Source organism: Amblyomma americanum, chromosome 1 (genome assembly GCF_052857255.1).
Source record: "Amblyomma americanum isolate KBUSLIRL-KWMA chromosome 1, ASM5285725v1, whole genome shotgun sequence".
NCBI classification, from domain to species: Eukaryota; Metazoa; Arthropoda; class Arachnida; order Ixodida; family Ixodidae; genus Amblyomma; species Amblyomma americanum.
Genome location: NC_135497.1, coordinates 119,588,700 through 119,614,054, shown reverse-complemented (window position 1 = coordinate 119,614,054; position 25,355 = coordinate 119,588,700). Strand labels below are relative to the sequence as shown.

General features: G+C 43.4%; 1 protein-coding gene across 5 annotated transcripts in view; it reads left to right on the top strand.

The window, feature by feature from the left end:
- LOC144113549 (puratrophin-1-like) overlaps positions 1-25,355 on the top strand; it is a 302,508-nt gene that overhangs the window by 258,842 nt on the left and 18,311 nt on the right. For 4 of the 5 annotated variants that reach the window (XM_077646684.1, XM_077646680.1, XM_077646683.1 and 1 more), the window contains 12 exons: positions 1,162-1,365; positions 4,401-4,801; positions 6,901-7,185; positions 8,066-8,272; positions 8,801-8,876; positions 9,485-9,658; positions 10,329-10,418; positions 13,151-13,294; positions 16,177-16,254; positions 16,552-16,731; positions 18,369-18,546; positions 22,320-22,436. In XM_077646684.1, coding sequence (XP_077502810.1) covers positions 1,162-1,365; positions 4,401-4,801; positions 6,901-7,185; positions 8,066-8,272; positions 8,801-8,876; positions 9,485-9,658; positions 10,329-10,418; positions 13,151-13,294; positions 16,177-16,254; positions 16,552-16,731; positions 18,369-18,546; positions 22,320-22,436 — 2,134 coding nt within the window. The remainder of the gene's footprint in view (positions 1-1,161; positions 1,366-4,400; positions 4,802-6,900; positions 7,186-8,065; positions 8,273-8,800; positions 8,877-9,484; positions 9,659-10,328; positions 10,419-13,150; positions 13,295-16,176; positions 16,255-16,551; positions 16,732-18,368; positions 18,547-22,319; positions 22,437-25,355) is intronic. The other variant, XM_077646681.1, reaches the window with a different exon arrangement.

Sequence of the window (25,355 nt, the reverse complement as noted above, 5' to 3'; positions counted from 1 at the left end):
TGAACACAGTGTATAAGTATGCTTGAAAGCTTTTGAGGTCAGTAAGATCAGCAGTTTTTTGGAGGAAAGCTTAAAAGTAGCTAATTGACTGCGTCCATTTTGCAAACAAGACCTGTACATATTTCAAGGTAATATAACAGCATTTAAGGCATTAAGTTCTTTTTTTGTAACAGTACTGGCTGTTCCGGTGTCAAAATTGAGTGTAAGTTCTAACTGTTGCTTTTGCCTCAGAACTAGTTTTTTTTATCGCACTACGTATAAGTACTGGTGTGAATAGAATAAATAGAGCGCAGACTAAACAGATCAGATAATAAGCAGGTGTCAAAATACATTCTTGCATCGCTTGGCAAGAATGGGAAGACCTGATGTGTGCGTGTGTGTGTAATAGTACTGCTGGTTTGGATGCACATGAACAGGCTATGACTCCTAATATGTGCTAAAACAAGCATTATTGTATTTGGGACCATATAGATTAAGTCCTGTTGATTACTTGTGGTGTGCATATTTTGGCTAGTATAGTTTTTTTTATGGTTTACGGGGTTTAACGCCCCAAAGCGACTCAGGCTATGAGGGACGCCGTAGTGAAGGGCTCTGGAATTTCGACCACCTGGGGTTCTTTACCGTGCACTGACATCGCACAGCACACAGGTCTCTAGAATTTCGCCTTCATCGAAATTTGACTGTAGCGGCCGGGATTGAACCAGTGTCTTTCAGGTTAGCAGCCGAGCACCATAACCACTGAGCCACCGTGGCAGCACTTGGCAACTATAGTGTAACATGCCACTTTGCATAATTGACTAGTGTTTTTGTTGATGAAAAAAGTGCCTAGGAGAGTGGTTACCATGAATATTGTCACAAGTGACAATACTTACTAGCTTTGATGGCTTTGATGTATTATGAAATTTGCCATTTGGTGGATGATTTCTAAAGTTACTGTTGCTGTACAGTGGGATCTGTTTAGTTTTCTTTCATTACAATATATCTACAGAGTAGCACTTTTACTTCCAAGAATTAAGCTGTTGCTATTTGTCATTGCCATTCATGAAAAGGCAATAATTTTTTTGTGGGTAGTAGTTCCTTGGAATACTCAGCAAGGGACTGAAGAATACTTTGTTACTGCACACATGCAAGTTGATTACTATTGTTATGTTCTATCTTTAGAGCTATGAATGGGCTTTGGATGCCATGAAATTTGTGTCAAGTATGAAAATGGACAATGCCTCCACTCCTGAAAGCATGACACAGCTCATGAGGCTTCTGCAAGAATATCAAGAAGAGCACCCTGCCCCTTCTGAGCAGAACTTCAGTGAGATGCTGGATTTGGCATCCAAGCTGGATAACCCCAAGCTCGTAGAACAGTGCAAGGTTTGTGCTTAACCTCTTACTTCCTGACTTGTATCATTGCTGTTACCATTTAATCCATGGAGCCAAGGTTGAAAACCCCCCCAAAAATTGGGCTTCTCTAAAGTGATCTTTGCTGGTCATTAAACAGAAGTTGCCGTAATAACCAGTTACATGATCCTTTTTCTTTTACGTGCAACGGCTGTCAGCCTTAAAGGCTCGGTGAGGACAAATTGAATTTGTCTTCTATTGATATAGTTCTGCATTCTAATCGTAGACCAATCTCACTGAAAGTGGAGCTTTTTATAAGCTAAAAAAGATGAAAAAATGAAATACAGATGTCACCATCACTGGATGATTTCGCAAGTAAAATGCGTGCGTCGGACACAGATTTTTGGGCGTAAATGCCTAAGGCTGCGCTACACCTCCATTCAGTTCAAAACAGTTGTAACCCATCCTTTTCGGTAAGGATGCCATAAGTTTAAATCATCTGGTGGGAAGGTTTTTAAATTCAATTTTCCCAGAGATGAATGTATCTTTTGCTGCTCAACAAACTTAAACAGAGCCGGAAAAAGCCAGAGAATCTATTTTTACTTGGAACAATAATTAGATGAAATTGCCCTCAGTGTACCTTCAAGCAATTCTCTTGGAATCGCCCCTGACATCACTGTAGTTTAGTTATGGAAACGGCTACCGGTGGCAATATTTATCTTACATTTTTCGCCCTTTTCTAGCTTTTAAAAGCTCTGTTTTCAGTGACAGTAGCTTCTTTATCATTGAAGTGGCAATCCATTGATCTAAGCCAACTTTGGTTTATCCTCAGTATCTCTTTAAAGAGGATCTTGTGAGGTATTGTGATAAGAGTGTTTGTAGTGTGATGTCACTTGCTGCGTTTTGCTTGAGGCATGTGACATGATCTCTTTCGCTGTGAAGTACCGTACCATAAAGAGAAATGCAAGGCCCTGTGCTTGAATGGGGAAGCCTGCATGGCGATTCTACTTACGAGCATCCTATTGCTCCTTTCTTCAGAATCATGAGGTCACTTTTATGTGTGGGCAAGCCTTCAGGCAGTGGCCATGATGTGTGTGTAATCCAGCGTGATTTTGTGCATGTTTGCTGGTCTTTCTTTCTTGGTCTTTTTCTTGAATTCGCTAAACCGCACACTCTTTGTGCTCCTCGCACAAACCGAAAGTCGAGGTTTCAGTGCATATTGTTACGTGGCGGCCATTTGAAGAAAGAGATGTGATGATCGATGGCAATGAGGTGATTTAATGGCCACTGGCCTAGTGCGAGCGCTCCTGCCCGTGCCACTGCACAGCTCGTCGTCTTCGTCACACTACCTGGGGCCACTGAGCGATCGTCCCGATCAGTGACAAAGAGACGCGCGAAGTGGTTACGGGCATAAGAGGATGGTTGGACAGGAACGAGAAAGTGGAGATGTGCTGACCGCCACGATGAAATAGATGGCTGACTGATGCCTGGTCCACGAAGCTTCCGACCCGCAGGTCGCCAGTAGCCGACGGTCGAGGCCCCAGGACGCCCCGAATGGCCAGGGCAGGGGAACGGTGTCTTCAGATGTAAGCGGGGCCTCGAGTCGGTGGGGTCGGTAGGTCAGGTCCTTGCGTCGGGTTCAGTTCGTCGTGCTGAGTGGTCTGGGCGGGGGACGAGGCGGGGGGGAACAACGGCGAGGTCGGTTCGGGTCTGGGCATGGCCGAGGGGCGCAGGCCAAGAACTCACGGCCGACGACCACAGCTGATGCAGGACGCCGAAGCTCCAGTACCAGGGTGGCGATGATACCCCGCACCTCCACCAAATGTTACATAGCGGCCAGTTGAAGAAAGAGATGCGATGATCGATGGCAATGAGGTGATTTAATGGCCACTGGCCTAGCGCGAGCGCTCCTGCCCGCTCCACTGCACAGTTCGTCGTCTTCGTCACAATATTGCACCTCTTGCAAATGTACCCAGGCCAATACGCCCGGGCCAGAGTGTAATTGTGCATGTATGCTGGTGAAACAGTTCTGTTAATTTCGTATTGCAATCTCTTGAGGGACAGTGGAATAACAACAAAACTAGTGAATGGCAACAATAAGTGTGTCGCTGAACGGCCATGTGAACTTTTCAATCAGGGGTACATTTGCAACAGATATGTTCATAGCGAAGGCTGTGGCCAGGCAATATCTTCCATCGTGCAAGTTTGTGCCACCTGCATATTAACTACAATGAAGCCCCATGTCGGGAGACGTTTGTTATAACCAAAACTCGGTGATATAGTGTACATCGTGATGGTAACATAGCTTTTATTCACACCAAGGGAATTGCATGGCAATGAAATCTAACCGAAGCGCTAGAGTTATACGCCACTTCTGCTCTCTAGAGTATTTACTGGCTACTTTTGTAGGCTACTTCTTGGGCAAGCGTCTGAAAAATGTTGCCTTCGCTCGCCATAGTCCCTTCATATTGCTCTTTTCTGCTTGACTTCAGAAAGCTAGCGGTTTTGTTTCCCTTGGTAGCTTTTGCATCAGAGTGAATACTTTGCGATAGCAGTTACAGAATGGAGAAAATTTGGATTGAGCTTCACCAAGCCGTAGAGGAAGTGGGTTTGGCTAGCACTTATCATCAAACAATGCTCAAACAAGTATGCTGGCTAAAATGAGGCAGAAAAATACTGTTGTGGGAATACTCTTCCTTGTTTTGTCTGCTAGAAAACTGGCTGCATGTTAAAACCATGAACAAATCACGTGACTGCATTTTGGAAGTGTGAGCATAGATCTTCAAAATATTGAAATGCCTAAAAGTATTAGTTTTCAGCATTCCTAAATCTGAGCATTATTTGGTTCAATATTTTAAGGATTTACACACTTTGCTTTAGGCTTCTGTTAAGGTGTTTATAAACTGTGTAGTAAATATCTTTCAAGTAGAAATGCTGCTATATAGAAAAGGATAAGGGGAGGCTAACAAGTCTTTTGTTGCAGAAAATTTTTTCCAGTAAATCATCCAATCTTCATTTGTGGGAGTGTTTTATCTGACAGTGCCATTTGCTTTTTTCTCTTGATGCAGACAGCCCAGGCCAGGTGTCGTGAAACAGCTGAGCTGATGGAAGCACGCCACACAACGCTAGTGAGAGCCCGCCAGCAGTTAGAGCTAGAAGGTCGCAAGTCACCGTCCCTGGGCACCAGCTTTCGTTCAGCAACCATGGAAGGATGCAGTCTCTTTCCTCAGAACAGCTGGGCCCCTGGCTCGACCAGTACACCATACTGTTCGTTTGTGAGGCGCCGCTCTATTGCTACAACACAACCCCATCTGTACTCGGCTCCTCCTCCCATGAACTCATACACAGCATTCCCAGCGCCTGGAGGCACGTCAGTGGTGCAAGACTCCTTTGCTCTTGACCAGTACATTCAGGAGAAAGAAGAGCAACTTCTCAGCCAGGGCCTCATTACTGATGACCTGACCCGAAGGTATGCTTGACGAATTTTTGCCTTGGCATGGTGCAACCGTGCACAGTCAGTAGATGCTCATTTCGGAAATGCTTGTGTAACTTATCTTTCAAAGTGAGTTTGTAGAAAGAACTGAAAAGCAGTCACGTCTTTTTATTTCCTCAGTATCTTCAATGTCTCGTCACTAAAATTATGGCAGACAACTCTGTCAACATTGAACCACTGGCAGTGGCACGGTAGCTAAGACGTTCTGCTGCTGTGTATGAAGTCGGCGTATCAAATTTCAGCTGTTACAGCAACATTTTGGTGGAGGCCAAATTCTAGAATGGCTGTGTGGTGTGCTATGTCGATGTACCTTAAAAAACACCAGTTGACCGAACTTAACCTGGAGCCCTCCACTGCAGCGTCTCTCACAGCAGAGGTGAAACTTAGGTATATTCAACCCCACTTACCTTACCGTATTAATTCATGAAAGTTCTACCATATCAGTGGTCACCTGGTTGAGCAAAACAAGAACATTTGCGTAATGGATTCATAATTCTGTCACATGGCACCACACACTTTTTGCAGAGAGCTGTAGACATAGCCGTAACCAAGTTGAGTTAGGCAAGGCACAGTTTTACGTGCTGTGTTCAGCTTATAAGCTGGAAATTTCCAGCTTATAAGCTGCATCTTATAAGTGAATTTCTTCCTGATGCTGTTTTGGTTTCGTCAGTCGAATGGTGGTTGTGACGCTTTGGGTGAGTTTAGGTTGCGTGCACAAATAAGCTTAAATTTGAATCACTAAAACATAGTTTTAATTCACTACAATGCTTAGGTTAGCTTGTTTCAAGAGACAGAATGACAACAAATGACATATCAGCGGTTGTGTTGCAGTTTTTTTTGTGCCTCACGTGACGTAAACACTCCTACTAGGTCACAGTCCTCGTTTTGTTGATAAACTGAAGCAGTATCAGGAAGAAGAATTCAGTTATAAATTATTTAGTGGTTGCAGGCGAATACCACGTGGTGAACCATGTATTCTAATATCAAACGCATAATTTGAAATAAGAAAACTCAACTAAAATTGGATGTGTTTAGGCTCCTTTAATAGCTATTCGTAGTAATATGCTTATGCTTTTTTGTCAGCTTAAGTTCCTATGTTAAGGCTTCCATTGTAAGGCATCGCGCAGTGTGCCTGTGTGTTTATTAAGGCGTGGAGTATCATTTTTTTTTAACAACGTAGTGGGTTTAGTCCTAGCTTCTTAAACAGTCCTTGAAACACTCTTTTACACCTTTTTGTTAGTTTATTTCAGTCATACTGAATCCCATATCAATCCCACAGAAATTTGTAGCTTTTTTGCATCGCTGAAAATAAATGGCATCAAGTGGATTTATGGAAATGAGGTACGTAGCATGACATTTTACGACTGGAAAAGTACCATAGGCATTGCACATGTTGCAGTGTCCAGGCACCACCCAGAATGGCAAAGTGATGAAACGATTGTGAGAACTCACAAAATCAAAGCACCAGCAGGTGGGATATTTCAAGCCTTTTTCAGCTTGAAATATATATGGAATTAGATTCTGTTGCAAAAGAATAAAGAGGTGCCTACTCTAAACAAAACAATCCCAATGAGGATCGCAGCGGTGGCCAGGTTGTTTGAGCACCCGCCTCATATACGGGAGGTGCAGGGTTTGATCCCCAGTGCGGCCAGGTACCCACCGGTGATACAGTGGGTTTAAGCTTTCCCCTGGCCTGCTGATGTGCTTTCCTGGGGTGAAATGCTTCGAAAATGGGTCTCTGACCCCACCTTGAGCAGATCAGCGTACCTAGTGCCATGGTGCTCGTTGGCCAAAGCTGCCTTTGCGTGATTAAAAAAAACAATCATCGTTATTATAACTCCCACTGAGGCTCAGTGAATGAGTGAGTAAACTTTATTAGTGCTTTTTAAATGCTGAAAAAGGAACTTGTTCACAAGGGCTTGCAACACTATCACAAGTTCAGTAAGGTTGTTTGAGGCCTTGGGATGGGGAAATGGCTTGCAGGGGAGTTTAAAGTGCATTTATGCAGGCTTGGCAGACTGCAGTGAGACATTATTGCAACTCATTGCAACCTTGTCTGTCATGGTTTTGTGTAGGGGTCCTGTGACATCCATTTCACGGAGCTTCCTGGAGTCTCGGAGCAAGGAAGGCGGTCCCCGAACTGCAGGTCTGAGTGCACTGCGTGAAAAAGTGCGCAACTCTTTGCACAAGGATGGCCACCAGTGTCGACCGCAGCGCAAATTAATGAGGCGAAGCTACACATGGCAGCTCTGTGAGGAGGCGCTGAGTCGAGTCAGTGACAGAGTGCGAGCCCAAAATGAACGGTTGGTGTCCGACCGTACAGCCATGGCAGACCTTGAAGGCAGCGATGGACTTGCAAGGTAAAGAATATATAGTATGGATGTGTCACCTCACATATAGGGTAGCCTTCTTCGCCTTCCTCTGTCTTGGTGTTCTGCTTATGCCGGTGGCAGTAGCGAAAATGCAAATGGCAGCAATTGAGGAAGTTTTTTGTTCTGTTTTGTTGAAAACTACTCACATGAGCTCAGCGATTCTAAAGTTCGATTTATTTTACTGGGATTGATCCTAAACTGCGTGATCCTTTGAAAAGATATGAAGAAGTACATTTTGTTGAAAGTGATGCAGCGTCCAACAGATCACTTCTCATCATATGTCTGTGGGTGCATCGACAGGATCCACATGCTGTTAATCTTAATTTCAGGAATGAGTGTGACATTTTGGTATATTCTGTTTAGCACATTGCTTTATGCGCAGTGTTTGTAATATTGGGACTTTGTGAATACTACTTAGATTTTAATATAGTTGTGCTACAGGTGGTTTAGTTCTAGCAGTTTACCAGGATTTAGATTGTATAAAGGCTTGAAAATTGCTTCCGAAACAAAAATCTTGTTTGCGAGGTCAGCAGACAGGTGTGGTAATACTGGTGAGGTTTTCTGCTTCTCTGTGCTCTTTTATCAGCATGTTTACAACATTTACTTCAGTAGAAAGATAGGCCTGTCTGCCTCAGTTTAGTACCTTTTATTGATGATGGTTATAAACAATGGTTATTGGCACCTAACATGAAATTTAGTAAATTGCTACTAGTGTATGCTGCTTGTAGGTATTCCAGCTCAGAGTGGTTGGTTTTGAATGATGTTGGCAGATGTGGTAAGCTAGTGTGTTCTGGTGAGAAAGGCAAAACAATAGCGTAAGGTTTACTTATTTTTTCTTCCCACACAATTTTCCCTACCCCAATAAAAGCTCCATAAGCTCCCCAGAGTCTGAAGAGCTGACTTCGCCGGACTCTGAGCAACCCAAGGGTGAAGGGCAGTCGTCTGACCTCGTTCGAGGGAGCAGAGTTCCTGTACCTGTCAACAGCCATCTCTTGACTCGAGCATCTGCTCTGCAGCTAGCTGACTCGGCCATTAGCGATGCCAATTTCAGCGAGGAACAGCTGAGGAACAGGAAGTCAGTCTGTTGTGCAATCCTCCTTTCATGCTTCTGTGTGCTTGGCTGCTTTGTTTGACTACTTCAATCTCTTCCTCACTCCCCACTCATCCCCTTCTTGTGCATACTGCTTCACTTTTATTGCTTGTATACAATTTCCTTTCCCCGTTAGCTGCCTTGGCTGTTCGTTCTCTTCTTTGTACTCTAGCTCCGAGGCTTTAATGGTCACTTTCACTGTGGCTGTAAATTGCTTTTCCAATACTGCTTGCTGTGTGTACAAAACTTTTGAAGGCTTATTTTATGGTGAATTCAGTAGCGCATTATGGCATGATGCAACTTACTGCGAGATGTCATACTGGCACACATCTATTTGCACTTAAATCATACATTGCAGTATGCTTTCATTCCTTTCCTCCTAGTGTTTTTTTACTTTTTAATTACTTACTGCTTTTCAGACATTTGATTTCAGTATGTAAAAGCCTGTTTTCAGTGGTACTTAATTGGTAATGTGTAAGAGTACAAGTGAAACGCAGACATCTTTATTTTCAGAACTCTGCTGCTCATTATGCGTGAAATGGTACAAACAGAACGGGACTACGTCAAGTCATTGGAGTACATTATTGAGGTGAGATGATTGTCCATAGATGGATCTGTACTGCAAAGCAACTTCATAAGTATAAGCGGCTATGTCGATTGTAAGTGCTTGAATATCAGGCAACTGATGTGCGCAGTTACCTTTGTAAGATGCTTGTAGTATGTTGTCTATCATTTTGGGCGAAACCTCAGTAGTAATTTGCATAAGGTGGCTTATTGTTCATGTGTTAAATATAAAAGTCTCACCCACATTTTTTGGCATACTACTTTGATTTTTGTTTAAAATGGCAGATGTAATGGTAATATTGTCACACTGCTGACACTGTGCCGGCGCCACCTGGCGGCCGAACCTTGTCTCCTAGTGCGGCCAAGCGCAGCTGTTTGGTGAGCCTCTCCCCAGTAAACTGCTGTGCTTCCCGCTTCGTGCTATGTTTGTCGGTGACAATATCTTGCATCCTTTTTTCTGCTGGCAGTGGCTCATTAGAGCAAAACCTGGTCATGGCTTTTAGCTGTCACTTTTTGTCCTGCTAAATGTGTGACTCGGCAGTAACTTAAGTGGCCCAACATGAAAATTTTTTACTAAAATGAATTCCTTGCTGAGGTTTGAGTTACTTTTTTTTTTCCATTGCTTTGCTACAGAACTACATTCCGGAGCTAATGAGAGAAGACATACCCCAAGCTTTGCGGGGCCAACGCAATGTTGTTTTCGGAAACATTGAGAAGATTTACGAGTTTCACAGCCTCTACTTTCTTCAGCAGTTGGAGCAGTGTGAATCCTGCCCCTTTATGGTTGGGCAGTGCTTCTTGCAATATGTAAGTCTAGTAGAAGATTGTCTTCTCTGTTATGATTAAGCACGTGCACAGAAGTTTTATTTAGTTTTTATCTTATAATAAATTAAATTGTACACAAAATGCAGCTGTACTTAACAATAGTTTCTTTTTTGTTCTTATTAGAGCAAATTTCGTGCTTATAGCTATTTGGAAGTGTGTTCAATGTAATTGGTAAGGATGTCAAGGAAATGGGTATTCAAACTAATGTGAATAGAGTAGAAACATTGATTGGCAACCTGGCTGTTGCCTCTCCTGGAGTAATGTGTCAGTGATGAAATGTGTGCAATGCCCCATGTTCTTATATTGGCATAATGGTAGTTTAAAGATGTCACTGGAGAGGAAGACATCACTTTTGCACTTTTTGAGCATTGTATGCTGCATAGGGGCATGTAATTTGGCTGAGCTTTTTGCAGCAATGTGCTCTGTTAAGTTTACTCCCCAAGCTCAAGGTGTGGTTCAAGGTTCCTTTGGGTCCTTTTAAGTATGGAATCGCATCGTGGTTTATATAGTTCATGGTTCATATAGTTACTGTGTGATTACTATTCTTAGTACATGCAAGTTTTTTCTCTAATTGTGTAACTTTGCGACATCATACTCCTTCTCCACAAAGCATTTTTAATGAACATTCTCTGATTCTATTTTTTTTTTTCAGGAACCTCAGTTTTACCTCTATGCCCTGTACAACAAGAATAAGCCAAAGTCTGATTCTCTCATGTCTGAATATGGCAATGCATTCTTCAAGGCAAGTCATGACCATATTATTGACTAATTGGCTGTTTGCCTTGCATTTACTTCTCATCCTTAATTCTTAAGGCGTGAGGGAAGGTGCACATTGGGAGAGAGCCAGGGGCATACAGGCATGAGCCTTTTCATCTTTCTCAATGCCACTGCGGTGCTCATCGTTGACTGTGATGGCGTGATCCAGATTGTTTGCAGTACAGTATCTGCTACACTGATAACGTGGCACATAAGTTACATTGCGAGGAGGGATATGAATGCAGCCAAGGTCGAGGTGAAGCGTAGTGCTCAGGTCACTGCATGTAAGCAGGAGACAAGAGCACGCAAAAGTGCAGTGGTTCAGATGCAGGGAGAATACGCTTTGGACACTGCCTGCAAATGCAGTTCGAGACGAGATCTGACACCCGTGCCCACACGTTTCTCAGACCATAGAGTACTCATTTATAACCTTCCCATAACATTAACATAGCCATTGTACTGTTATGCAAGATGTCGTCATTGCATTCTCCATTTTGTAAAACTTGTCACACCCTTGCGGTAAGCGCTTACAAATTTTTCAACAGGCTGCTTGTGAGTATGTGATGAAGGCAGGCATACCTTTCATAGTCTGAGAACCTGTGTTGCCGGGAAAGCTGCATTTGTTCATTGAGTCTCCTCTCTCACTTTTTGCTTTGTGGTTTGCGATTAGGAGAATTTATACTTTATTAACGCTGACCGCACCAGGAGTTTTATCGAAGTTGGGGCATGACCCAAGAAAGCTTAAAGCTTGCAGTGAACGTTTTTGGGTCCACTCTAATAACTTGTTGACATAAGAGAGGTGTTTAGATTATCAACCGCTGATGTAGATTCATATGAGTAGAGCCCTCTGCTTTCAGGTTTTATTTTTTTTGGTATTAGGGGTAAGAAAAAATACTATATCTTAACTTGAAAAAATTTAGGATTTGCACTCTTTCAAAAGCTGCTGCATAATTCTTTTTACAGAATATTTTTTAAGTGAAAGGAATAAACTTTGTGTGCTCAGTTTGATGTGAGACACTATATAATCTCATTTGTTGTTTACTGTTGTCAAAAATTCTCTCTAAAAGCAGTTTGCAGGATTGAAATGTTTACCAAATTCCACTTTTTTCTCTTAATTACTTATTTTTCACTTATATCAATAACAAATCTGCAGCATTTCCGTAGTCCATGCTAGACCTTTGTGTCTTCGCACGCGTGTTGCAAAAAAATTTTGGAAATCACAGCTGCCATTTGGATTGGAGAACATAGTGTTACTGGGGTGTTTTTAACATGGCTCGTAAAAATTGGGGTAAGACTGATTTTCATGAAGTCTGTTCGAGGTTTTGAAATTGGGAAGGTAAAGGGGGCTATACCTGAAAAATGAAGAGCCCTGTGCATGAACAAAATGGTGGTGCTAGTGGTAGTGGTTTATTTAAAATAATATAAAAGGAAGGTAAAAGATTTTTGCTAGCCCCGAATGCCATCACGTGCTGCGGCACCTGAGCTGGGGCAGCGGAAAGAAAGGATAGCAGGCAGGTGGGAGAAATGAAATAAAAGAGGTGAGGGGACAGAAGAAAGACTGAACAAAATTAATGAATACACAATTGTCTAAATGCTTAAGTGCTAGAAAAATCATGTTTGTAATCAAATTTATCTAATCTAATAAGATGCCTGTGTATTAGGCATCGAGATACTGCTTTTGCGTGTATTTTTTTTTGAGCATCTTTTGTGGTAATGCTTTGCCTTTTTGCATATGTAATTTGAGCATGACTATTGCATATTTTTTGTATGCTTAGTTTTGTTGTGCTTCTTGCTTGCCTTTGTTAGCGATGATTTAGTAAAGGTCAGGGTGCCAAAGAGGTTTTTTTTTTCTGTACTATATTTTTGCTAATGTCGGTCCACAGTAAATTTTTTTTTTTTTTCACATGGCTGGCTTGCTGGCTGGCTCATTTGTACTTGGGCTGCACATGCGTGGCATTTTATATTCGCCCCCCCCCCCCCCCCCCCCCTTTTTTCTTTTTGACGCCAACGGCAGTAGATGCCTGGTCCGATTACTGCAAAATAAAAGCCTCTTTGTTTTCTCCAGCAAATTGTGGCAGGTGAGGTGGTCTCAGTTGAGTGAGGTGGTGCGGGACCGCAGCCTGTTGGGAAGGAGGTGAAGTAAGCAATAAGCAGGTTGCCCGAGAAGTTGCGTGCTTCATCTCCTTAATGATGCGTGGCAGCAGCAGTTTGCTGAGCTGGTAACATTCCATTTGTTGCCACTTGCTGGTATGAATGGGGATGTCATCACTTATTATGAACAATCCAGGCAAGTGCTGTTCTAAAGTGTTACAGGGCAAACAATAGGAAGGAAAGATGCAAACAAAAGATGCAGCATTTTTTTGCAAACTTTCACTGGATATTTCCCATGAAAGTGGTTTAGACAAAAATGCTACCAGAATTGTGAAGTACTGCAGGATTAATGTTTATTAGAGCTGTTTTTGTCGTGTTCACTTCTAAATTGCTGCAGCTTTGAGAGGAAAAGTATTGTATACTTACAATTTTTTTTTTCAAATGTACTTCATGGAATTTGCAGTTTGCTTTCAAGTTAACTGAGACTTATTGCTGTCTCATCAGTCCATACATATCCTCTGCTTCATAACTGCCAGTTGACGTAGGCTGCCTTTCCCTTTGGTACCCTCGGAAAGCGAACCCTCAGGTTGGTCTTTGAAGATTTTCTTGCGCCTTCCTCATTTACAGCAAAAGCAGCTAGAGCTTGGGGACAAGATGGACCTTGCTAGCTACCTGCTGAAGCCAGTACAAAGGATGGGCAAATATGCCCTCTTGTTGAAGCAAATCCTGAAGGAGTGTCCAGAAAGGGAACCTGAACATGCAGATTTAAAGGTACCACCATTTTTGCTTCTTTATAGTCTGAAAGTGCATGCTGTTTTGTGTGAATTTAATAGTGGTACTATTTTTTTCCTTCAGTATCACAAGAATGAGGTGATGTCACATGGTTGAGGCCCTTAATTTACCTGGGATTCTGTGTAAAATCGTGTCTTTTAGCATTTTTCGCCGAATCATGTGTTAGCTGCTGCATCTTCTTTTTTTGATGATGTTGTATGTGTTTGTAGGAATGATAGAATGATGGGAATTTGACTAACCCTCAGACGGACACATTTTCTCCCTTTATTTTTCGAAAGTGGTACCAATGTGGTCGTTTATAGGGGTGTGTGGATATTAGAAATTTTGAATATGAATTGAATATTTTTGATATTCGGTTCGTATTCGAGAAATTGATATTAGAGAATTTTCTAATATTCGGAAATTCCTGAATACTCACCAGAGATCGTATACCATGCTGACTGTCATAAATTCGACTTTGGCAAAACCACAATATCTGGAAAAATTATCAGACGATCAAGTTTTAAGTTCCCGGGAAACAATACAAAGGTCCTGTTCCCTTTCTTCTTTGTCGTTTATCACATGGAAAGGTCACATTCCAATGCCATTAGGCTTGACCTCGTGCGAAATTCTGCAAGTGGGTTTTCCCACTTATCACATGTGCTGCAAACAAGACGGTCGATGACCCACTTCGAATAATCGCAACGCGGAAGTGCACTTTTTTTTTATTCTTCCGTAGTATGTTACGTATCTAATGCGCACAACCATGGCATTCGTCCTGTCTTCTTCATAACTTTCCGAGTTTGACCTCTGCCATCCCATTTTGGTCGACTGTGACATGCAGGAAAGTCTACTTCCGGAATTTCACGTGAGGCTCCCAAAGGGGAAAATCGAGGTGTCACAACAGGGCCAGCGATCCTGTAAAAAACCCGCTTATTGTATGGTGCATTGTAATCCGTGCACCTCTTAACTAGGCATAATGGCTGGTGTGACATTTTGCGGAGAGCCCCTGTTGCTAGGCACAAGAATATCCTGGCCACGTAGGTTTCGTTTCTGAGCTTCACCACTCGCCCGCAGTGATGGCAGTTGTTTGCCCGCACATTCGCTGGTAGTTCAATTCCAGCTCTGCGCCGCTTTTGGATGCCGACTGACGCATCTCTGGTCCTTTCTTTTTAGAAGTAGTCTGCCGTTCGTGTAGTTCATCCAGCACACCGAAACTGGGCGCTCATCACAGGCTTATAAGTTTTTGCATAGGGGAGCTGCCTCGTAAGGCTTTACCGTATTTTCAGCAGTTTTATTTTTTTCGGGGGCTGTGGGGCATTCTATAAATGACCTTTGGATAAACTGGGCATTTCTTCCAGTCTCTTGAACTCTGAATTAATGAGGTTTTACTAGTCATCATATTTTAACTTGATAGTGTTAAAAGCCCTGTTACCCAGAAAATCCTGCATCGGCATTGTTGGCGTTGTGAGCGAAAAATTGCGAACATGAATCTGGCAGGTGGTGCCCAGAGAGCAACATAGGAGGCAGGTGGGCCACCTATGTCACGTGACCTTGCGGTGTCATCACAACTTGTCCACCGAATTGCAGGCAAACTGCCCACTGTGGCAGGTGGCAGTTAAATTAATGAATGGTCGCTCGGGAAGAGCAACTTGGGCTACACAAGGTCCACTGCTGGGAGCACCTGCCATCGTAGGGCAGTGGCATATCGCTGAACCGCTGCACCACTGCACCAGGAGAGGTAGGAGGACTCCAGTGTTGTAGGCGTTACCAAAAAAAGTCACTAAATGCGTTACTCGTTACGCTAAGAAAAAAGGAACGCGTTACCGCTCTACATCACCTATTAAAAAAGGTAACCCGTTACCATTACCGGAAAAAAGTACCGCACGTTACTTTGCCATTACTCCATGGCCATAAATTTTAATCAATGCACCTTCGCTGCAAAACTCGTTATAACAATTTTTTAAAGCCCATATTTCACATAAAACATGTACATAATTCATTCAGTGGTTCTAATGTAACATGTGCCAAGGTTGAAGAAAGAGCTTGTGTTGTGGAAGAAATTTTTGCAGGAATTGTAGCATGGATTTGCATTGTTAATTGCAGTCTGATTAACATTAACATTGAGTTGCTGTGGAGAGAGGCAAAATGCTTAAATTCCCCTAGGGCATCAAAAGAAAATCGTGGGGCATAATTTTTGACAAAAACTTCATTATGATTTTTCTGCACTTGAACAATGTCTGTGGAATCGAAAATGTATGTCAAAGCAGCTGAATACTAAAAGGTCAAACCACTCCATTTAGAAGGTGAAGGCTTTGTTAGCCCAAACTATCTACTTCGCATATGATCGAAATAATTGGCAAGCAAAGTAGTCCAATGCATTTCACTTCATACTGTCTTTTGTGGGTCTCGTGATGGTGCCTACAAGCAAAAGGCTTTTTTTGTGCAGTCACCATGGGTTTCTGAAAAGCTTTGGTGAACCGTGTGTTTTTGATGTTTTCATATAGCCATGATGGGCTGGTGTTAAGTTGGAACCTTTGCTTTTTGTTGTGATGTTACATATCTTGCCCACAGTTGGTATAAAGTCTGAATGGTGTAGGGGGTGCGGCCATAATATTTAAATGAGGGTTATTGCAGGCTTGAATAAAAAGTATAAATTTTTCAAATGCATTGTCGTGTTAGCATGTGCTACCTGCTTGTACTAAAGCATTGGATAATTTCGTCTTTCTGTCTCAATGGTCTTATTCCGCAGCCTACCCACCTGGGTGTTGTGCAATGAAAATAAGTAAGGTGTTAAAAATGCGGATATTTGGATGCCATAAGTGTGTTAATAAGGGCACTGTGCATACAGGATTTTGTTCTACTCTATTATCACCCCACAGGCTGCAGAGGAAATGGTTCGCTTTCAGCTTCGCCATGGTAATGACCTACTTGGCATGGATGCACTTCGAGAGTGTGACGTGAGTCCTTTTCTTGTGCTTCTTGTGTTACGAAATGTTTTGTGAAGTTCTGTAGTCGGTTTATTCAGTACGCGGAGCTCCAGGAATTCAGATGTTGCCGCATGTTCAGTAGCTTCATTTCAGTGGTTCTATGGATCTTGGGAGTCAGCACCTGTGCATTTACTCTTGAGGCAGTTCAAAACACATGAGGCTAGTTGTGGCATAATTATTCTTCACAGTTTCGAACTTCTAGGAGGTTTGTGAATTCAGTTTCACTCTGTCAAAGGCATATTCAACTGCTCTTTGTTTAATTTCCAGGTTAATGTGAAGGAGCAGGGTCGCCTTCTTCGTCAGGATGAGTTTCTTGTGTGGCAAGGGCGCTCACGCAAATCTCTACGGCATGTGTTCCTCTTTGAAGACCTTATCCTCTTCAGCAAAGTTCGTAGAGATCCTGAGCACAAAGGCCATGACATTTACCAGTACAAACACAGCATCAAGGTGTGTATTTGCTTTATTTTCACAGTGGCATGAAATATAACTAGATTGACTAACAAGAACTAGATTCATTGACAAGGCTTCAAACAAGTTCAAATTCTTGTGCTCACTGGTCATGTGCATTTTTACTGTTAAGTGCACATGAAGGGTGGAATGCAAGCACTGCATAAACTTGAGACTAAATATGCCTGTGAGTTTGTGGTAGAGATAACTAGTTTTTATTTTTCTTATCATTTTTGTGAACAGTTGGCACAGTGCCTACAGATGACAATCGAAAATTCGGATGCCTGATTTTTCAGACGTGCTTGATTATTCATACTTTTTCGCGGCAACGAACATGGCCCATAGAGCCAATGTATAAGAGCGCCTGCAATTTCAGATGCACCGCAACTGACTGCTCAATTTTTCGGACCTTGATCGCACTCACTGCCAGTATCCAAGCCGCCAATAATGTGTACAGTGGAACAACATTAATTCAAACTGCAGGAGAGATTGAAAACTTGATCAAAACAAAATGAAATTCAAGCTTAAAGGGAGCCTCTTAACTTGCGATGCTGAAATTCTGCGCGAGTTGGCACATTGTGCCCGCGTGGTTTCGAATTCGTACTTTTTTTGAATGTCTTCCGCTGCACGAACTTGAACAGTAGTCAGAGTTCGCGGAACTCATCTGTGCCGCGTCTTTCGCCCTGAATATGGAAAGAGGTAGCAGTGAAGCGCGTGGGAGGCATACGGCTTCATGGAGACGGTGAGCGCGGGAGCAAATGGTAGTGCATTTCAAAGTGAGGTCAGCGTACCTGTGGCAAAATGCACCACAGCCCTGACTTTTTTGTCGTAAAACCGTAAACAACCGGCGTTTCGATGAGAGGCAAGACGCCTCTCATTATACGCAAGTCACCGCGGAGTGCATATCACCGAATACGATGCCAATTTCGGCTCTAGTCGCTAGGCCTAATGACGAAGGTAACGCCAATGGAGTGCTTGCGGCGGCTGTTTATCGGTTCTTGTTGTTTCGCCATCTTTGCGTTCTCGTTCCGGGTCCACCATGCTGCAGGCGCAGCGCAGTTTCCGCAGCGGCGTGTTCCCTTTCCTGTTTAGGCGTTGTCCGAACCCGTGCGCTCATCGGCGGCATGCTGAGGGCAGCACAGCCAGGTTGAGCCTGTGAAAGCAGTCGCCGCCTGTCGTCTGCACATTTCGCGCGGCAAAATTTAGTCATGAGGAGCTTTAGAATGTGTGCAATACAATTGACCCCTTCCTCTGGCATATTGATAAGTTCGGGATTTTTTCTGTGAAATTTGATTTTCCGGAATGCCTGATTTTTCGGTCGTTTTCACAGTCCCTAAGAGTCCAAAAAATCGGTTGTCGACTGTAGTACGTACTTATTCGGGAAATGGTAAGAAATGGTAACAAATTATGTGAACCGGCCTTTCATGTTTGACGTAAGAATGTCACCTACATGCTTTTAGTAGCTGTGGACATTCATGTCTCTCATTTAGGGCAGGGTGCTGTGAAACTTATTGCTTTCAGGAGTACATGTTTTGTACATAATGACCTGCACCCTATTTATTTATTCACTCAGTTCCTTGTCCATGTGTGCCCATTATGCGTGTCTTGTGTTGAAATGAATTTTATTGCCTTTCCAGACAACTGACATTGGCCTCACAGAACAAATTGGCGAAAGCCCAACGAAGTTTGAGATCTGGTTTCGCAAGCGCAAGTTGAACGATGTGTACCTGCTTCAAGCACCTAGTCCTGAAGTAAAACGGGCCTGGGTGCACGACATCTCCAAGCTTCTATGGAAGCAGGCGCTGCGAAACAGAGGTGCGTTGTTTCTCAAAATTTTCAGTGGTGGCAAAAATAATTTTGAAGCGTGGCAGAGGTATTGCTGGTTTGTTTGCTGAAACAAAATGCTAATGCTAAACCAAGATTTATTTAGCACCGATAATCTGTTCCTGCCCCCCAAATTGTTGCTTCTGAATCAGCTTTGCTGGCTACTGCATTAGTCTGCTTCATCACCTCTGCAGCCAAACATCCCACATATTTAACTGCCAGTCTCTCTCGTTCCGTGCTTTGGATGACATCGTCTTCATCAACTTCTATCTCTGTGCACTGGATCCAGAACACATCGCTATCTCATTGGTTTGTTAAGGTGACTTAAGCAGCCATAATTTTGTGTTATGCAAGGTGTCTGAAGTTTGTAGAAAAGGTTACTGTGCTACATTTTAGGTTTTTCTTGCATATGCATTAACAAATAGTGCTTTTGTTTGGTCAAATTATACTAAAGCTGTTTCACTGTTACCTTGGTGACCTCTTTAGTCACTGACAATGTTCTATCGATTCATATTACTGTATCAGAAGGACAGCTTTTGATATGGGTAAGTTGTTTAGCTCTGATGGTGATTTTTTGGTGGCAATGGTAGTACAGTCGAGCCCACATATAACGGCCCCACTTAAGACGAACTTTCGCTTATAACGAACGAGACCTGCGTGACCGTCAAAATATACATTAGTTCAATGGCACAAAATCACACGTATAACGAACGTCATTAAGCCCTGCTGATCGGTTACAGCGAACAGACGGCGAAAACCCGGCGCCGTGATGCGAGATAAACCTGCCTCGACCGCTTTGTGCCCCCGACACGCGGCATGTTTTCCCGAGCCTCATCGAAAGCGAACTGCCCGCCCCGCCAGACCCGCCATGGCCCCGCTTCGCGCCACTCTCATGCAAGCCCCCCTCCCCCCCGCTGCCCCGCCTGCCTACAAGTGTTGGCTTGTGCGGCGTGCGCCCTCCCGCCCCTCTCCTCTCTCTCTTGCAAAGCAGGCCTTCCGCGGGAGCCAAGAGGTGGCGGCACTGACGCTCATGGACGCCCCTCACGTCGCACGTTTACCGGCGTCTACCCCATCGTGCGCTTTTGTCAGATTTTTGTCACTCCTGTTGCTGTGCGGACGTTCCTTTGAAGTCTCGGGCCCTCGTTGTAATTCGGGATGGCAGACGGAAACACCGTGCCCGGAGCCGCCGGAGCGGTCACGAAACGAAAAGCTCTGGACATGGCAGCCAAGAGATCAATTTTGAAGGAACTGTCGGAAGGTGCCAAAAACTGCGAGTTGGTGAAAAAGTACAATGTGTCGAAATCAACAATCTCGACGATTCTGAAGAACAAGGAAAAGATCACCAGCTCGGAAGCCAACTCGACGGTGAGAAAGCGCCTGCGGAAGGCCACCTATGCGGACGTAGAAGACGCGCTGCTCAAGTGGTTCGTCGACGCATGGGCTCGCAACATTCCGATAAGTGGGCCGATGATGCTGGGAAAAGCCAAAGATTTCGCATTCCTGCTGGATTTTCCAGACTTCTCTCCAGGCAACGGATGGCTGCACCGATTCAAAGTGCGGCATGGAATTGTTTTTAAATCAATTGTCGGCGAGGCAGCTTCAGTGAATGACCATGACCTTGCCACTTGGCTTTTGGCAAACCAAGCCATTATCACAAGCTACGCGGAGCAGGACCTGTACAATGCTGACGAGACTGCATTATTTTTTCAAATGTTGCCGGACAAGACGCACGCCATAAAAGGCGAATCATGCGCAGGCGGAAAACACAGTAAAGTGCGCGTTACTGTACTTTTGTGCACTAATGCCGATGGCAGTGACCGGCGCGTGCCTTTTGTGATTGGAAAATCTAAAAAGCCGCGTTGCTTTTGGAGCTATGTACCCGTGCGCTACAGGCACAGTTCAAAGGCATGGATGACGCGCAGTTTATTTGCAGACTGGCTGAGCGAGTTTGACCGCGACATGCAGAGGCAACGCAAACGCGTGCTGCTTGTGCTCGACAACTGCTCAGCGCACCACGTGCAAGTTTCCCTGACGGCAGTCACTCTGCTTTTCCTGCCGCCCAATACCACTTCTAAAGTGCAGCCGCTTGACTTAGGCATAATACGTGCCTTTAAAGCATCGTATAGGCGTCGCATTGTGCAGCGCTTGCTCATCGCTGTTGACCGCCCGGCTGCCAACTTGCCACTTCGAGTTCCATTGTATTCAGTGGTCGAGATGGTGAAAGCGGCCTGGGCGGAGGTGACGACCACTTGCGTGTGGAATTGCTTCCACAAGGCCGGCTTCGTCGACACAGTGTCTGATGCCGAGCCTGATGCTGCAGAAGATGACCCGCCCGGCGGCGATTTGTGGCAGCGCGTCGTCGACTCCGACATGGGGGGTCATGGCATTGGTTGGAGTGATTTTATTTCTGCCGATGACGACGCCGATACCGCGGAACCATGCACGGACGAGGGCATCGTTTCTGAAGTGCGGGACGAGAGTGACACGGAGGAATTAGAGGAGGATGAAACTTCGGAGCCAGCACCCATAAGCACGCCTGTAGCAATGGGCTATATAGAGAGCCTCAGACAGCTTGTCTATGTCAAGGGCCTCGGCGAAGAGCACGCTTCTTCTTTAAATAAACTGGAAACCGCGCTCATCGCATCTGCGCTGCAAAAACAGACGTCGATCACGGACTTTTTCGCAAAGAAATAAATTTTGTGTATCTTTAAAGCTGTGGTCCACTTACTACGAACTTCGGGATATAACGAACAGACGCCGCGTGACGCTCATGTTCGTTATAAGCGGGCTCGACTGTATTGAATTTGTGATGCTACCTTGGCCTTGCTGACAGCTAAAAATTTACTGAGCTTCTTTTTCACTGCTCTGAAAGGAAGTACCCATTGAGAATGTCTGTTTTATGTAGCAAAAAAATTAAGCACCCAGAAGAAAGTGTGTAAAAAATGTTACGTGGTTCCTTGACAGCATACAGAGGTTGTGACTTACTGTGTGTCTGAATTTATACCATACAGGGCTACCTGCTATTGCTCCACAAAAACTGTTTTGAAAGGATTTGCTTTTATACAGGAGCCATATTATGGAACAATCACAATCTCAAAACAGCTGCAAAACTCGCAAAGCCCTGCTCCTATTGGTCAACATGAACTGGCGAACATATAGACCAGTAGGAGCGGGGCTGATGGACCTGTTTTTGACATGTTTGTGGTTTGATTGTTCTGTAATTCGGCACCAGGTTACAAGGTCTCATGCTGTAGGTTAAAATACTGAGCACAGATGTTTGGTTTGAGCTATTTCAGCTCGTACATGCATATTCAGACCTTGCTTATTAAATATTCGAATCCAAATGAAGGTTTCTGTTCAGGCCTGAAATTAAAAAAAAATCTCGCTACCTTCAGTATGTATATATTGGCACTTGAAAGATAAACTGCAATATGCTTGTACTGTTTCATACCTATTTTTGTGTTTATGGCACACATCATGTGCAAAATTTCTACCTCTGCAGTTCAACTTTTAGTATGAATTTGCCCTGTTCCATCAAAGGTTACTATAATCTAATGCTTAAGGTGTTTACTACCATGTTAAAGCATTACCAGTTAAATGTGAAAGGTTAAAGATACTTCAGTTGGTCTACAAAAGGTGGTATTTGAAGCGGAAAAGAAAACAATGCTCGGCTGGCACATATGGTTGCAGTCATGATCACAATCAGTTCTTTCATAGTTTCTGTGCATGGACAGCAGTTGACTGTATTGACTGTTTACTTCCAGAGATGCGCCTTGCAGAGATGTCGTCCATGGGTATTGGAAACAAACCTTGCCTTGATATTCGTCCCAGCAGTGACCAAATCAATGACCGCTCCATCACCTTCCAACAGCTTAGCCGAAGTATGTTAACATTCTATACCCGACATGCTAGTGAACTGCATTTTGGTCATTTCAGGTGTGTTTCATGACGGGTGTGTTTCGTGTTCCCGTATGAAATGGTACTTTTTTACAATCCTCTTTTGGTGAAATAGCTGTAGTCTCACTCTCTCTCAGCGTGCTTGCATACGTGCATGCAACTTTCATTTCAGCGCCCCTGCGAATATTGGAGCAGGGCACCTTCCAGGCATCCTCTCGATGTAGAGGTGCCCACAAAAGTTTTTGGAACACGAAAATTACTACAAGACATAATTTCTGAGCAGTTTCAGCATGCATCCTTGAATTGACGGATGAACTCCGTTCTTTCCTCCGCAAATAGCACGATGCACTTCTTAATGCCTGGCTATGCCTCTATGTAGTGAGAAAATTAAAACTTTTTGTGATTTCGGCGCTCCAAAGCCTTTTGTGGGCATCTGTACCATGGGCACCCACCAGAGAAAATGCAACTCCCACCTACGAGTCTCCATCTACTACCCACCCACCTTCACCCTTGAGAAGCCTGCAGCAAAATCAAATTCAAAGACACAATGAGAAGACAATCAATGTAAAATCCAAAAATTCAACCAGTGCTGCAGACACAGATGTGTCGCATTACATCGTATGGTTGCCTGTGCATTTTCCTTTTTGCTTCTCTTGTTTGTCTAAATGGCTCAGTCGCATAAATGCAGTGGTCAGCAGCATATGCTGCCTTATTTTGTGCTTCTTTGTGAGGTACACTGTTTAGCAGAGTAGCAACGAAGCAAAGGGGAACAATATTCATAGTGCACTTTACAGGTGCAGCTACTTCAGTTAAATTTAAATGCTGGTATTTGTTGGTTTGCCATGTATGGTTTTCCATAATGCACTACAGACAACGATGAAAGTACTTGTCCCATGTGTTGCTTTCTTTCATCTTTGTTTGTGGTGAGCTGTAAAAGACTATGTACTAGTTAGCTGTTCAGAGTTGTTGGTATTGGTGAAAAGCAGAAGTAGGTAACTAAATGTTGGTAATAAAACCAGACCAACGTTTGTTTCTATGGCTTAGCATGAACAAGTGGAATTAGTAGTTCTGCAGAGGAGTAAATATTGGAGCTTTTGCAGTGCAGCATTCCACCATACCCTCGTCTTTCCTTCCTTAAGACATGAAAACATTGATTTCATGGGATTTCAATAATGCTGGATATGAAGAGCCTGTGTGCTTGATGTTATTTTCTTTTCCACGTTAGCACCTTTGTTGTCTTTGCGAGTTTTTTTGGGAGTGTGGCAAAGCTATTTTGTCAAACACAATAAGTATTGGAGTTCAGTTCCCGCTCATCTTGGCTGGGTTTCGATAGTGCTGAAACTTGAAAAATATTTGCATGGTGACATTTGTTACTTATTGATTACATTATAATGGCATGGGGACCGTTGAACAGATTTTCTGGGAGTATGTGGGCTGTGGGCTGCTGTAATTGTGGCATCCTGGCTTGTAATAGTATTTGAATAGGATATTTTGCCATTTCTCTTGACCTGCTGCTATGGCTGAATGGCTTTGGCATTTGGCTGCTGAACATGAGTGTGTGGGTTCAGTCATGGCTGTAGGGTCACATTTCAATGGAGGCTAAAATGCCAAAAGTTAAAGAACGCCAGGTGGTTGAAATTAATCCGGATTCCTTCACACTGGCGGGCCTCATAGTCCACAGTGTTGCTTTGGCATGTAAAAGTCCCTTGGCTATTAACTGCAAGCATTCTCTGGTGCAGAAGTGAAGTGGTGAAATAAGAAGTGAAGTGTTTGGTAGCTTCTGGGATGTACTGGATTATAAAAAGAAACGTTGTGCTTCAAGCAGTGCTTCTTCTGCGAGAAGAGTGTGTAAACAATTTCTACCAGCAAAGTGGTGAACAGCCAAAGCATTCCAGGGCCACATCAATGAGTATATACAAAATAGGGCGGTTCAGCCAAAATGGCAAACGAGCTGGTATTGTTGAAGCTGCGTTGGCCATGCTCTTTACTTTTTCTTTTCATTTGTATTGCCCTGTTTTAAGTTAATTTGTTCATGAACGTGCCTGCATGATTTTTTTTTTGTTCAAAAATTGTGCTATCGTACCCTGCTTGAAAACTGAATCCGAAAGCTTATACAGTGTCCTCCATGCCTTAATAAGCCTAGCCAGAACTACAGTGACTACATTTGCCAGACTGTGTTCATAGTATCTTATGTAATTGGTGCACAGTGCCCATTGTATTCTCCCACACTACCCTGGTTCCTTTTCAAGAACGTGGTTTTGGCTCCTGCACTGCATTACTTTCTAGTTGTTTTCAGTGCATCTTTGCCCTTACAGTTTATTGCCCTACTGCAGAATACCTTACCTGTAACGGCACATTTATTAATGGAATTGTTAGAAACTATAAAACTAAGCGTTTTTATCATTTTAGTTGAAATTGAGCATTGTGTAAGGAGCTCAACGTTGCTACCACTGAACTTCCAATGTCAAGGTGACATCCATGCCATAGTGAGTGTAAAACAGCCGCACTTTTTTTTTTTCATTTATATATGCGAAGCTGTTTCTTTTGCCTCTTGACTTTGTAAAGAATTTGCATGGGTGCAGCTTGCTTACATCTCATTTCTTTGCTTGCATTTTTTTGTGCACCTTGTAGTTTTCGTTTGATATTTTAGACACAGAAGCGGCTTCGGAGTTTGGCTGCATTGTCTGCGCAGCCTTTTTCAGGCCAAAGTTCAAAGAATGCCGAAAAAAACAACAACATTGGCAGCTTTAGAAGTTTGAACACACTCACACGTTTCATTCATTCATTCCTTCATTCATTCATTCATTCATTCATTCATTCATTCATTCATTCATTCATTCATTCATTCATTATTACATATCTTGCGAAATACAAACAAACATTGATGGATCCATAGCCACTGG